General features: G+C 46.2%; 1 protein-coding gene across 22 annotated transcripts in view; it reads left to right on the forward strand.

The window, feature by feature from the left end:
- The window catches only part of EPB41 (erythrocyte membrane protein band 4.1), a 90,908-nt gene that overhangs the window by 41,980 nt on the left and 34,028 nt on the right, over nucleotides 1–14,900 (forward strand). For 20 of the 22 annotated variants that reach the window (XM_030464612.1, XM_030464599.1, XM_030464602.1 and 17 more), the window contains exons 2-10: nucleotides 1,124–1,589; nucleotides 3,953–4,183; nucleotides 6,462–6,566; nucleotides 8,062–8,104; nucleotides 10,063–10,138; nucleotides 10,608–10,826; nucleotides 12,857–12,944; nucleotides 13,446–13,598; nucleotides 14,405–14,502. In XM_030464612.1, the coding sequence (XP_030320472.1) occupies nucleotides 1,131–1,589; nucleotides 3,953–4,183; nucleotides 6,462–6,566; nucleotides 8,062–8,104; nucleotides 10,063–10,138; nucleotides 10,608–10,826; nucleotides 12,857–12,944; nucleotides 13,446–13,598; nucleotides 14,405–14,502 (1,472 nt within the window). In that variant the 5' untranslated portion in view covers nucleotides 1,124–1,130. The remainder of the gene's footprint in view (nucleotides 1–1,123; nucleotides 1,590–3,952; nucleotides 4,184–6,461; nucleotides 6,567–8,061; nucleotides 8,105–10,062; nucleotides 10,139–10,607; nucleotides 10,827–12,856; nucleotides 12,945–13,445; nucleotides 13,599–14,404; nucleotides 14,503–14,900) is intronic. The other 2 variants (XM_030464615.1, XM_030464614.1) reach the window with 1 other exon arrangement.

The raw sequence follows: 14,900 nt of genomic DNA on the forward strand, positions 1-14,900 counted from the left end.
CTGTGTAAGCAGTGGCAATTTATTGCTGCAGATACATGTGATGCAACGTGCAAAGATTAGTTCTATCCTCTCTAAAGCATGATTATTTTGGGTCCTCTTTATACCTTAAATAGATATTCTTCTCATGTGATTTCCATCTTTTTGTGTCAACAGCCCAGGCTAAAGTTGAAATAAACATTGCATCAGCTTGGTAGCACAAGCTCTGAAGAAATCTGCTCTCTGCTGTGGGGTTTGTTTGGAATCTTTTATTTTTCTCTTTTTCCAGTGGTCAGTGCAAAGGTCTTGTGAATCTTGCAGTCTGCTGGGTTTCACTGGGCCTTTCTTCTGTAGATCACTGTAGTTGGTCAACACTGACAAGTCCCACCTGGAGTAGAGCATCAGTGTGGTTCATCATGTTTAAATATCCCCCTTTCTAGTTGATGGTGATGATCTGTGGCCTCTTTCAGGGACATTTGGAAATGAGCAGCTGTTAAGATTCACTGTGGCCATGGTATTTTTTATCCAAGTAGCAGATTCCTCTTCCAGTAGCAGCTGGGGAGGAGGATGCTGTGACACAAGAAGCCATTGCAGGCTGGCTGGGGTTTTGGTGTAATGTGGTAGGAAGAAGGTTGCCTGGCTGTTTGTCCCCATACACTTGGATTCAGATATCTTAAAGGTCTTTTCCAACCTAAATGATTCTGTTATTCTCATCTGCTCTGTTCCCTCAGCCAGTCCTTCCAGAGGGGACCAGGGACCTGGAGGTAAAGGGGACCTCAGGACAGCCCTGTGGAGCAAGACCTCCTACCACCTCCTTTCCCCAATCTCATTTCCATGTTTTCATCATTTGCTCTTGCCCGGATGCAGACCTGTTGCAGGGGCATTCAGCAGTTTGGAGTCAGTGTCATCCAAATGGTGGAGGGACCATGGGCCAATGTCACCAGAGATGTGGCTGTCAAAGCAAACCTCAGCAAAATGAGTGATGTGTTGGCTCTTCATGACTTTGCAGGCTGCAGTTGGCAGGACAGGGTGGTGTGACTGGGGAACGTGGTGTGTCTGTGCTTCTGGCTTGGTTTGAAGAGCTTAATGCAGACTGAAATATTGAAAAGTCTCTTGACTGAGCCCTTTGGAACCTCTTTTTTTACAGCATCATCATGACAACAGAGAAGAGTTTAGCGGCGGATGCTGACAACTCGGAGCAGCAGCGAGCCAAGGAGGAGGAAGGAGCTGCTGAAACACAGACAAAGCAAGAGGCTTCCCTAGAGGAAGGGGCTCAGTTGGAGGGACAGCCAGCAGTGGGGCAGAAGCAGAAGACCTCCAACGGTGACACAGCCACACACGAGGAGCAGAACAAGAAGGAACGCCGCACCGCCGAGGGCCGGGGGCTCTCCCGCCTCTTCTCATCCTTTCTCAGGAGGCCCAAGTCTCAGGTGTCCGAAGAGGACAAAGACACTGATGCTACTAAAGAGGTGGGAGGTGACCAGAAAGACCCAGGATTAGGAGCCAGCCCTGATGAAGACATCCTGGTGAAAGCCCCGATTGCAGCTCCCGAGCCTGAGCTCAAAACCGATCCATCCTTAGATCTCCATTCCTTAAGCAGTGCAGAAACACAGGTAAAGCACCCTGCTCCATCTGCTGTGCTGCCTTCTGTTCTTGGAAGTGTGTCTTTTGAGCCAAAACTATAAAAAAACCCACCTATAATTATCTGTAGGATAAAGGTGTAACTATCCTAGTGAAGCTAGGTATGTCATCCTCAATAAGCTTGATCAGAAGACTCAGGAGATGCTAAAAAGGCTCTTGCCAGCTCCTTACCTGCTCCCCCCTCCTGCATCCCTGTGTCAGACTGTCCAGCAAAGTTCTTGCTCCTGAAATTGTGCTCACACTTCACAGCATAACTTAAAATGCCCCATGCTGACTCTTCACTCTGCTGAGGCATGGGAAATCACATCAGAACTAGGATTCAAGTTCATAATTCCCAGCAGAGCAGTTGCTCAAGGGGATGTCCTTGGTTTGTGCAGGATAAAGGCAGGTCAGTGGTGTGAGGTGGGGGCTTGCAAGAGGATGTGGATTTAGGAAAGGGTCAAGGAGCACAAGCGTGGCATTTCAAAACTTGGTCATCTGTTCAGTCCAGGCTGGTGCTGAGCCTGCCAAATAGAAATATTTTTTGCTTATGCATCATGTAGACAGGGATTTCTGCACAGCACGTGGGCTGAGCCCAGCTCCTGGTAACCATCTGATGTCTGGTCTTTACAGCCAGGGTCATTTCTCATGCAAAATGTAAAGATTTTAAAGCATGATAGAAAACTGAGGCAGAGACACCCACAGGGAGACATTCAGGAGCTGCAGCTGGTTATTGATTTCGGGGTGTTGGATTCCCTCTGCTACTCCTTGGGTGATTGCAGCTCTGCTGTTATTAGTGGAGCTTCTCAGAGTTAGGGAGAAGCTCATGTCCCTTCTGCTGAGATGCAGATTTTTTTTAAAGCAAGCTGTGTGTATTGCTGGATTCATTGCACCCTTCATGGTAAAATCTGGATTACCTCCCCTGTTGCCTTAATGATTTGAGCAGGCTCCATGCATGCAAACTTTAGGGTTTATCCCATTCATTTTCAACCAACAGTACAAGTTAGAGCACTGCCAGCTGTAGGCAGTACTCGTAAATCCAAATTAAAATGAGGAAGGAGTAGAAGAGGTAGATAGGGACACCTTTTTCTTTATTTTCCCAAGTTTCTGAGCCTATGAAAAACCATGGGTTTGTATCTCTGAGGGCTGGACTTAGCAGAGTGAGAGGCAGCTGGAAATTTTCATGAAACTTCATCCCAGGAATTATGTCTTCAAGAGGAACCGTGTGATTTCTTTCTCTATTTCACTTCAATTTGCTGTTTCTGAGTGTGTGTACACCCGCAGCCTTCCTTCACCATGGGCTGTTTGTTTCAGATGAACCATTTGAACCTTTTTTTTTTTTTTTTTTTTAAGTTCTTATTTTAGATCATCATTGGCTTTTCCAACTGTGACACTCGGCAGATATTTCTGCCGTGAAAGCATTTGCAAAGTGCTGGGTGTTTGATAAATGCTGACTGATGGGCATTACCAGCTTTGACTGATTCCCTGCTCCTGATTGTCCCAGCCCTGCTGGAACAGAAGTCAGCAGCTTGTGGACATTTATTTAGTTTTTAAATACCTCCATGCAGTTGTGCCTGGGTGTGATTTCATGAGACGCGATGGGCTGAAAAAGATGGGGTTTTGCTCTTCTCCACCCCAGCTGCAGGCTCCTGCTGCATCCAGCCCCTTCCAGCACTTGTCAGAGCCTGTGGTGAACTCATTTAACCTGCTGAAATGGCAGAGAAAAAAAAAACCCACCCTGTTTCCTTCCTCCTCCCATCCCCGTGCTGCATCTCTTTCTGCTGTTTTAGTCAATTAAAAAGGCTCACAAAGTGCTTCAGTAGGCAGAGGGGGGGTGGGATGAAGGCTGCCTTCCCTTTTTCCTGGCTGAGAGCTGCTTGGTCAGCTGAAAGGGATGTGACATCTTGGTGTGACACCCACAGTTCCCCCTTTTTAATGCCACCACTGCCATGCTGAGGGCTGGAGCAAAGCCCATGGCAGCATTGGTGCCCTGAGTGTCTGACCTACAAGGGGGAAGACATCCTAGTCCTAAAGGTGCTGTTATTAAGACAGATGGATGTGCATGATGTTATGTGCCCTGATTTAGCTAATCAACCCCTTTTCCTTTTTTATTATGTCCTTTATTAAATGAATACTTGAGGGTGACTTGAAAGGCTTTAAAAATTAACATCATGACCACGCTCACCCAAGCTGCTGCACCAGGTCCAGGTTACAGGTTTTAAGTACAGATCCTGAATTTGGGGGGAGAGCTCCCAGCCCTATGCAATCCTTGTTTCTGAGTGATGTTTTTTTGTTTGTTTTGTTGTTGTTGACACATCTAAATTTTAATTTGGGTTATGTGGGGGGGGGGTTTCAGCCTGCACAGGAGGAGAGGAGGGAGGACCAGGAGCCAGACAGCAGAGAGCTGGAGGGCAAGGAAGGAGGGGAAGCAAAGGAAGAACGTGCCAAGCCAGAGACCAAACAAGAGACTCCAGAGACCAAAGCTGAGAAGGATTTGAAAGCTGCCCAGAGAGCAGTAAAAAGACACAGAAACATGTACTGCAAAGTTGCCCTGCTGGATGACACCATTTTTGAGTGTGCTGTGGATGTAAGTGCTTTTGGGGTTTGTTTCTCTATCACCTCTTTTCCCTCTCCCTTCTCCTCCCCTTGAAAAATCACCAGAAATGCCACTTAATAGGGGTCTCATTTGCTGCTAGGGAATTACATGAGGGGCTTTGAGCTGTCTTGCTATAAGCTATTCCAGCTTATTTAGTGTGTTGTAAAATACATGCCCCCTCCCTGGAAGTGTTCAAGGCCACCAGGCTGGATGAATCCTTGTCCAACCTGGTGTAGTGGAAGGTGCCCCTGCCCATGCAGAAGGCTTGGATCTTGATAATCTTTAAGGTCCCTTCCAACCCAAACCATCCTATGACTCTTTGGGTGCCTAGGAGTATTTTTTTTAATTGTTCCACAATTTCCAGGGTGCTTTGCTTTGTATGGGTGAGGGGAAGTTTAAAAAAAAAGAAAAAAAAAATCAGTTTAGTTTTGATCTTCATCTTCTCTCTCATTTGTATCCCAGATTAGAGTTTAGGGTTTTTTGTGTTAGGTTGAGATTATCTAAAAATCTTCTGCCCCTCCTCTTTCAACAAAATAGTCTGTCAGGTTGATTTATGCTTTTTTTATATTCACCCAAGGTGTTTTCCCTCTCAGGCTGCTGGCTAACAGAACTCCTGGAACTTGGATCTAAAGAAAAACACACTATGTTTAGGCTATAGCAGACAATTTAAATTATCATGTTGACTTACAGCCCTGCAAACCCCCTTCATCTGAGAGCTTTTCTTCTGCTTTATTTTGTGCCTTCTCTCTTGCTGTCAGGGCAATAAAAAACTCAGAGAAATCCCCGTTGGGATTGAGGCACTTGTCCAGAATATTAATAATCTGGTACTTACCATTCGAGCATAGTTCCATCAGCTTGTTTTTCCCTGGTCCCTCTGGCTAAATGGGCCAGGAGAGAGGGTATCTGGGCACAGGGCTGCTTCTGAAAGCAGTAACCTTGGGTGATCCTGGGCAAGTAGGTCAGTGCTGGCTGTTTGTGTAACTCCAGTGCTGCTGTTCCTGCCTGGGATCAGCTCGGAGCATCCCTGCCCCATCCCTTCTTGCTGCAGCCAGGGATTTCCTGGGCAGCCCCTGCAAGGAAAATATTCCCCCAAGTGTTGGTGGCAGCATCTCATGTTGGTTGTAGCAATCCCCTTGCCCTGCTGGTGAAAGGGAGGGCTGGTGGTAAGGTGGTTGGTCCTGATTTGGGCAAGATGGGACAAATCTGTCTCTGGAGGATGGGATGGGAACTGTGGGGGAGGGTTAGGAGGGACTGCTGTGTCAAGGAGACCCTCCAGACATGAGAAATACACTTAGTTTAATGCTGGTGGAGTCCTGCTCTAGCAATTAAGACTTAATTGTGAAAGAATTTCAAAGGTGTAGGCAAGGAGCAGCACAAATGCCTTTATCCCAGAAGAATAAGAGCTGTCAGGCATCCCTTCCAGCTGACAGCCATGGAAGGGTTTTCATTCTGTATGTCTGCAGTGCCTTAATTCCTCAGGAAATAACCATGCACTGTGTTACCCCTCGAGTCACAACGGATGCACTGAGGACCTTATAGCTGCAGGGCTGGAATAAAACAAGGCTTTTGGAGGAGTTGCCATGCAAATGTGATAAAAGGGGAGATGCAGGCAGAAGCCAGGCAGCGGGAAAGCTGCTTGGGCGTCACCAGAGCTGTGTTTTCTCCTTAGCAAAACCTCCAATAGAATGAGCTCCTTCTGGTTACCATAGTTTTGTGCCTCAGGGGTGTTTTCCTTCATGCTTTTGGACTAAAAAGATATCTGTTCCTAGAGCCAGTTCGTTTCTGCAGGACTGGAGAAAAGCAAAGGGAAAACCAAGGAGATGGGAACGCTCAAAGCTCAAAGAAGTTGGGTGCTAAGCAGGTGCTGGTACAAGGCAGGGATGGAGGAGTTGGGGTTTAGCAGCAGGTTGGGTTGATGAAGAAGCCCTGGGAATGATGGTCCTTGGGTCTGAGCTGCTGTTTCTTCTGTGAAACTGTTAAGTCAGGTTGCCCCCCAAATCGGGGGACTCCAGCAGTGGTTTCCTACCCTGTGTCCATCATCTTTTGATCAGTGCTTGATTGCCAGACAGCTTGGAGCTGAGAGATACCAGAGCAGATGTACTTTGGGAGAGAATAAACCATAAAAAACCTTGGATTTTACTGAACTGTGTGGAGAACCATAGCTTGGAGAGGGGTTGGTGGTAGCAGAGGGACCCCCTGCAGTTCCCACTCCCTCTCCAGTCTGAATTTTATGCCCATCCCACTGAATATACTTTATGGTTTTTTGCAGAAACATGCCAAGGGGCAAGATCTACTTAAAAAAGTCTGTGACCACCTGAACCTCCTGGAAGAAGACTACTTTGGTTTGGCCATATGGGACACCCCAACCTCCAGGGTAAGCAGCTGCTGTGGTGGGGTGCTCTGCACCTGGGGGGGTTCAGCTCTTCTGAAGGATTCATCTCCCCTGGGGGAGGAGATGGGGCATGAGCTCTTCTTAAAACTCCTTTTAGTGTACTCCAAAAAAAAAGAACTAGGAGGGTTTGAAGCAGAAATTATGACTAAATGACTTCAGGAATGGGGATTTGAAGAAAAAAAAATCAATGTGGACTTGGATCTTCACCTGGAGGAATTTGAGTGTATTAGTTTACTGCCATTCTTTTGTAAAGCTCAAGAAGTTAGAGGAAAATAAGGTTTTTCTCACTCTAGAAAAGCATCCAGTTTGGGTTTTTCTTCTTGGGATTTGAAGAGTCAGTTAACTACCCATAGGCTGCAGAAGATGAGCCTGAATCTTGTCATACTGCAGGAGGTACCCAGCAGTCGTGGCACTGGTGTGGGTGGAGAGATGCTCTGTTTAAAATGGTGACCTTAAAAGGATGAGAAGTGGTGTGTGTTACCTTTCAGTTGGATTTTTTATCCCCAGTTGTACGGGTTAGAGGGGTGAACATACCAAAAAGATAGAGTTCAGTGTGAATATTGCTGTGTCCCTGCTCTGAAGTTGTGTGTCCTTCTGGTCAGGACAGATTAGCTGGGGGGGGATTCAGTGGGTTAATTCCTTCACCTCAGGAGACCTGATGTCCAAATCCTACTTAGGGCTCATGAAAATGAAGAAGGTGTTTTAATGTAGCCTCTCCAGGAGGGCTGTTAGCACCACATCATCCCTTTCAGGGAGCAGATCCTGACTTCTGGGAAGGGAAAGGCAGAGGCTTGACATGCCAGGAGTTGCTCAGACCATGGTGGCAAAAACAGGAGTTGTTTTTTGAGGCTTATGTTGCACCACCAGCCCACAAAACCCCAAATTATTGAGAGCAATTGGGGGGGGGAGGGGAAAGGGTATACTTCTAAATTTGTAGCTGAGATAATTACTACAAACTTGAGTCACACTTAAAAGAGACAAAGTTTATGTCACGCTTCAGTAAAAATATTGCAGCCTCCCCCAGTGATTGGATGTTTTCACTTGGGTTTCAGTTAAAAAACATTGCTAATAATAGAAAGTCTTGGTGAGCCACAGGGTGCCTGAAATGAATGCAGATTTCCTATTTGCCTGTTCTTCAAAATTCTGGAAGAAAAAACAAATGTGTTGTACGAGTGCTGTGACCCCCCTGCTGCTGTGTGCCTGCAGCCCTCATGCACTGATTTTATTTTTTCCCCTCTTGCTCCTTGTGCCTCCCCTGCAAATAGGGGTACCTGGTAGGTGAAGGGTTGGAAATCCACCCACCAAGACCCCAGACTGGAGTAAAAGTTGTGAAAACCACACCATTCCTCCTGTTTCCATGGCTGCGTTCATGTCAAGTGTTATCTTTTTTTTTTTTTCCCTATTTTTAGCAGTTTGCAGTTTGCTGTGGTGTTTCTGGAACGTCTGCTAAACTGTGAATGTTTTTATCCTCTTACAGACGTGGCTGGATCCTGCCAAAGAAATCAAAAAGCAGGTTCATGGTAAGTAGATCAGATTTATCAGACAGGGGTGTGTGGTTTCTCCCCCCTTCCCTAAATAAGCTTGGCTTTGGCAGTCCAGGGGGCCCAAGGATGGGTGAGAGTTCAAGTGAGGGTGTCTGACAGGGATCAGCACAAGTTCAAGCAGCCTGTGCATCATTTCTCTTCTTCTTAAGTACTTAGAGATGCTCTCAATTTAGGAAAAGTCATTTCCTTGGGAAAATAGAGCTTGGGGTGTGTTTGCCCTGTGCCAGCCCACGCTGTTCTTGCTGCCATGTGATGCTGAAGTGGGAGATGTGCTCCCTCGTGGAGGATGAAAAAAGAGGTGTCAGTGAGAATCATTTAAATCTCAAAGACTGAGAGAGCTGGAGCAAAATTGGATGCTGTAGCAAGGTTTTTATGGACTCTGAGGCTGTTCCAGGGTACTAAAGTTATAAATGGCTCGAGTAGTATCAGGGCAAATGCCAGATGTCCTCCAAAGTTGTATTTAAAGATCTAGTTCAAGATGAGAGGAGTGTAAAATACATTTTAGAGGCTCTTGTTTTCTCTTAGGAGCAAGCCTGACTTCTTTGAAGGTAAAACAGCATTCCATGGAAGTAAAACACTGTTTGATGAAAGTAAAATACTCTTTTATGTATGCTTTTGGTGGAGGATGCCAAACAAAGTGTGTCATTAAGTACAGAGTAGAGGGGAAATGCTGTGGGGTGGGAAGAGCTCCTGCTCTTCCAAGTTTGAACCAATAGTAGAATATTTGTAAAGGGCACGAGCTGCTCCTGCCATGCAGGTAAAATGAAATGCAGCTTGGAAGTGTGCTGAGCAGCTTGCTCTGGAATCTCTTCCCCTGAGATGGGTTAAATGGCAAATTATTGGAGTTTACTTGAATAGATGTTGAAGCTTATCCAGGGAGTCAGTCTCTGCATCCTCCTTGCCATACATAGGAAAACTCTGTTGCCTAAAATGTCTTCTTGGGATCACTTGTTTTGAAGGGTGCCTAATGAAAACAACATGCCCTGTGTTTAATCCCAGTTCTGGTGTTGCATAAGAGGTAAATCCATGAATGCTACATCTCATCCCCCCATCCTCCCTGGCTGAGATTGGGATAAATCTCTGAGCAAGTTAAGAGCAGGGGTATCTTCTCTTTCTGAAATAAATATTGTTTTGAACTGGTTAAAGGGCACAGCAGGGAGGAGCTGGAACTATGGAAATTCCTTGGGGTGCTGAATGGGTCAGGCAGGACTGTTTTGTGTGGGTAAATGTGATGATTTTTAAGAAAAAGAGAGAGTAACCCCTTCAGCTGTGTCACTTGGACTGTCCATACTACAAATAATGCCAGGTCTAGGTGTGATGCTGTGGGTTCTCACTCCACTTAATGCCTGCAAGACTGTGCAAGGTTTGTAACAAGCTGTGTTAAAGCATTTAGGTGTGGACTTGTAAAGTGCCTGTCTTGGCACTTGCTGTTTCTCCCAGAGATTGATGCTCATATTGCACTGAATTTAACCTGTGGTCTGACCACGGTGCATTAGGCTGCTGAGTGAATTAGCAGCATCTCCTCCCTACAAGACATTGGAAAATGGGGTTGGGTGATAAAGCAAAGCTCATTGATTAACTTGCAGCACACGCCTGACCTCTCTTCATGAATCTTTTTTTCAATCAGTGAAAAAATGTGTGAGTAATTTGGGCTCTTAGCACTGAATTTAATTTTTTTGCCATGAGTAGTGGTTTTATTCATGTGTGTTTGCCTGCCCTGCTTTGGTTTTTCCTGCTTGGATCTTACCCCCTGCAAATGAAATCCCATCTTCTGTCTGCTCATAGGCAGCTGTGGGAGTCTTTAAATCAGTGTTGTGATCCACAGGCTGCATTTTGAAGATCAGACTGGATGTGTCCCAAGCTTTTTTGACTGGATCTCAAGAAAGCTGTTCTAGTATCACTTATTTTTCTCCACCTCTTCCTTGCCATTGCAGGAGGCCCCTGGGATTTCACCTTCAATGTCAAGTTTTACCCACCGGATCCTGCGCAGCTGACAGAGGACATAACCAGGTGAATTGTCTGGGTATCCAGAGAGCTCACTGAGCAAAAGGAAATCACTAGAACTGGAAGACTGAATAGAGTTTTTTAATGCTAGGGTGTTATTCTCTCCTTCAGCAAAAATATAAGATGTCTTGGAGGAGTTGTTTGGTTGTTTTCAGTAGATGTGTGGGACGCAACTCCTCTCCACTCAAGTCCCCAGTGTCATTTATAGTCCTGGCATCTTTGTGTTGGTACAGAAAAATTAATTTTATTTAAAAACAAGGTTTTCTGGTCATAAGTGTCCTCCTTTTCTAGAGAGGAGGTGACTTGAAATCCTCTTGTCCTCCTTGTCTATGAGAATAATAACCCAGAAATAAAAACACAGGTAGAAACTTAACATCGTGCTGCATAAAAAAAGAGATTCTGTTTGTTCCTCAAGTTTCTTAAGTTTCTTTAGGCTCTCTGTAAACAGTATTTTCACTGTTTCTCCCACCCCTAGGTATTACTTGTGTCTTCAGCTCAGACAAGACATCATTTCGGGGCGGCTGCCCTGTTCCTTTGCAACTTTGGCTCTGCTGGGTTCCTACACGGTCCAGTCTGAGTTGGGAGACTATGACCCCGAGCTGCACGGCCCAGATTACATCAGTGAATTTAAATTGGCCCCAAATCAGTCAAAAGAGCTCGAAGAGAAGGTGGTGGAGCTTCATAAAACATACAGGTAAGGTGTGGTGGTTGGAGCAGCCTGCAACAATGGGGCTTTCTGGTATTACATCGTTTCTTTTCTGTTGTGTGCTTTTCCTTGTCTGCTGCACCAGTCAGCAGTAAGGCATGGATTTTCAGTTACTGGGAATATCAGCTACTTAAGAAAAGATATGTTTTTAAGTCATAACAAAAATCTTTCTAGAAGCTGAAATTATTTTTCCCTGTGGGAAGAAAAAATTAAGGTTTTTAGCAAGGAATGCCAAGTCTGGCAGTTCTTTTTGAACAAGTGGCCTTTTTCAACAGTCTAGCCATGAAAGTGGGCTTTATTCCATGTGAAAATGCAGTGCAGTTTGCTTATTTTAACCTTGCCCTTTGTCTTTTTTTAAATAATATTTGCTTTGGGATTTATGGCACTTCTGGATTGCAGTCTGGTTGGAGCAGATCCCATCTCAATGGATGAGCTGTAGCCTGCAAAGTGTTTGGGGTTTTCTGCTGCCAGGTTTAATGAGTAACACTTTAAAATGTGGAACTGTCCTAGATAATAATGCAGGAGGTGCAAACCTGCCTTTTGTCTATCCTGGTGTTTCCCAGTGTGGCCAGATGTGTCCTGTTCAGGTAGGGTTGAAGGACTCCTGGAACTCCCCCTGGTACCACAGGGTCACCACAACCAAACCTTGCCCCACCAGCACCTTCTACCCCTTCCTAGAGTTACCTTTGGGTTTTTAAGGGGGGGGAAAGCCCATTAAACCACTTCATGATGCCAAAACCTTCAACCATCAGCTCCTTGACCTGTGAAAAGCTGCTGACTGATGCACTAAGAACAAGAAGAGAGCCAAGATGAGACCTTCTTCCAGGCAGATGGGAGCTGATAAGCTGAGTGCAGTGGGGAAGGGTGGACATGTGCCCCTGGCTGTGACCAAAGCCACAATTAACACCTTGCTCAACCCTGCAGATCAATACCTTAAATTGATTCCCCTCCATTTTCACAGAGAGGAGAGGAAATGAGGGAAAATAAGTGCTGGGCTGCTGACAAGCTTCATGACTTGAAGTCAAAGGCCCTTGGCTGTGCTAGAAGTGGCAGATCTCGTTGCTGAATTATGCATGGCTTCATTAGAGGGGTTCTTCAAGGTATAGGACATGGTTATATTTAATCTGCTCAGGCAGGAGGGAGGAAGCAATATGCACACATTTAATTTCTGGTCTGTATTCCGTGAACATCAACCTGGCAGAGGGTTTTCAGTGGGAAAACTCTGCTCAGCCATGCTCTGTGTCTGATTGCTTTATGTTCAAAGGACAAAGCTCCTGTTGGAGATGGTGACTGCTCCTGGGCCTTTCCCTGAGGATTGTTCTTACAGTTGTCTTTGTCTGCCTTGTGTCCCACCACTAAAACCTCTGTTTCCATTGCACACAAGATGCTCAGTGAGAGGGACATCAAAGCAGGGAGCAAAATGAAGTGGATGCAGGTGAATGCTCTCCCAGCAGAGCTCTACCTCCTGCACCAGAAACTTATTAAGAAGGGCACTACAATAATAAGCTCCATTCTCAGGGTGTTTCTGTTGCAGTTGTGCTGTGCAGCCCCTCCTGCAGACCTGGTGCCATCTGTTCCTAGGAAATGTCTTGTTCATCTGCTCTGCCTCAGTAGGAATTGCTGCTGAGTGGTCTCAGCTGTCCCTGTGTTTGGTTTGGGGGACAATAGCTGGGGCTGGGGGGGTCTGGGAGACAGGAGCTTCTCATCCTCTTTCTGCCTTCAGCTGAGTTGGTGTTTCTTACACTGAATCAAGGTTTGGACACCATCCTGCAGTGCCTCACTGGATAACTTGCTTGTTAATATCTTTGCATCTTCATAGGAAAAAAGTGTCTCTGTTTTTTGGGGTTTTTTTCCCCAAAGCACAGAGTTCTGCATTCAGAGCTGTTTAATAATTCCTCATCTGGGCATGAATTTGTATTGAAAGCAAAAGAAATCTAATGAGTAAATGGTTCTGTGATGTCTGATCTGTCCCCTGCTAAAAGCAACAGTTCTGGCAATCCCTTTCTCTCTTTCCCCAGATCCATGACTCCAGCTCAGGCAGACCTGGAATTCCTTGAGAATGCAAAGAAGCTCTCTATGTATGGAGTCGACCTTCACCATGCCAAGGTGAGAAGCAGCATGTGGGCACCTGCCTGTGGATTTTGTAATTTGATTTTCCTTCCCTTGCCATGAGCAAGTTAACCTATTTCAGGAAGCTTCTTTTGAAAGAAATAAACTGGCTACTGGTACAGCAGCACAGGCACACAACAGAAATGCTTCAGGCACTGTTGCAAGGGAAGTAACTCTTCCCAATTGCTTATTAGTTACAGATTACAAGAAGCTTTACAAAACTACTGAGGTAGACAGGTCCTTGCTCTGAGGATCTCAGAATAAGGCTCAAGGTGAGTTGTTCCCCTCAGAGAAACTCAGGAGGAACTCTAGACCATCCTTTGAGCAAAGAGGGGAGCTCTGCAGGAGGTTGTAAGGAGAAGCAGGGAGGAAAAGGAAAGCTGGCCCTGGCTGCAAGCTGAGGTCTGGGTGGTGGGGAGATGAATTTGGGGTAATTTGGAGGACAGATACTGAAACTTGTAGCCCTGGCAATGCTTAAATCCTGATCTCTTTTCCCAGGACTTGGAAGGGGTGGATATCACTCTGGGAGTCTGTTCCAGTGGCCTTCTTGTTTACAAAGATAAACTGAGAATCAACCGCTTCCCCTGGCCCAAAGTCCTCAAGATCTCCTACAAACGCAGCAGCTTCTTCATCAAGATCCGGCCCGGGGAGGTGGGTGCTGATCCCTGAGGGGTTTGTGTCACCAGAAGACAGGCTGGGGAGGGAGGGAGAGGGGGGGTTTCTCTCAAGGAGCATTTTGGAAGAGCTTTAAGGTCCTTTCCAATCCTTCTCACAAAGTGTCATCCAGCACCACCTCCTGGCACCGCCTGGTATTCCCAACATCCAGAGGAAACCTGTGGGAAGTTTGTAGTTGTGGTTGACAGAGGATTAACTCCTTTTTGGGGAACAGGGCGAGACAAAGGCTTTTTGTCTCACTTAGAAAAAAAAAATCCATATATTAAAATAAATAAAGAAAAAAGAGGCGTTTCCTTCCACTGTGACTGCTGCAGACAGGGGGTGGCTGCCCCTGGTGCTGCCTCTCATGGACAGGGAGAGCTCCTAGAGCAACCTGCTGCTGGAAACACAGTGGGCAGAGGGGTTATAATGGGGGTCTGCCTCTTTCCCCCTCTCCTTCTCCCTCTTGTTACAGCTGCCATCACTCAGCTTTGCTGGGAAGTTGAGTTTTGTCCCTGTCCCCCAGCTGAGCAGAGTGACGGGGGGGATACATCAGTCTGAATGGCTGCAGACCCCACAGCAACCTCCTCTAAAAATGCCACAGCATCCTGAGGGATGCCTGGAGGCTGTGGATCAAGCCCTGTCTTTTCTGGGATCCAAGCTCCTTCTGCACATGGAGTGAGTTCAGCTGCTCTCAGGCTAGACCATAAGTTTGGGCCACAGCAGAACAGGCTGATGGGCTTGGGACATTCTGGACTCCTGTCACACTCTTGCTATACCTAAATAACTTCTATTTTCCACAGCAAGAACAGTATGAAAGTACAATTGGATTCAAGCTACCAAGTTACCGGGCAGCCAAGAAACTGTGGAAAGTATGTGTTGAACATCACACCTTTTTCAGGTGGGTTTTCTGAATGGTGGCCTCACCCCCAATAGCTCAGGCTTTAGATCAGCTGCTGAAAACAAGCACTGGTTCAGTGGTCTTTTGCAAAATTTGGAGTGAAATGGTTGCAGAGACATGAAGTGTTTCTGTTCCAATAAATTTCTGGGCAGCTTCTGCTTCATAAAGTCCATAAAACAGAGATCTTCTGCCTTATGGTTTATCCTTGAATCTCCTTGTTCTGTGCACCCAACAGCGTCACCAGCAGGTCCAGGGAGGTGATTCTTCCCCTGTACTCAGCGCTGGTTAGGCCACACCTCGAGTACTGTGTCCAGTTCTGGGCCCCTCAGTTTAAGAAGGATGTAGAGGTCCTGGAGCAGGTCCAAAGGAGGGCAACCAGGCTGGTGAAGGGACTCGAG

Source organism: Calypte anna, chromosome 23 (assembly GCF_003957555.1).
Source record: "Calypte anna isolate BGI_N300 chromosome 23, bCalAnn1_v1.p, whole genome shotgun sequence".
Classification (NCBI taxonomy): Eukaryota; Metazoa; Chordata; class Aves; order Apodiformes; family Trochilidae; genus Calypte; species Calypte anna.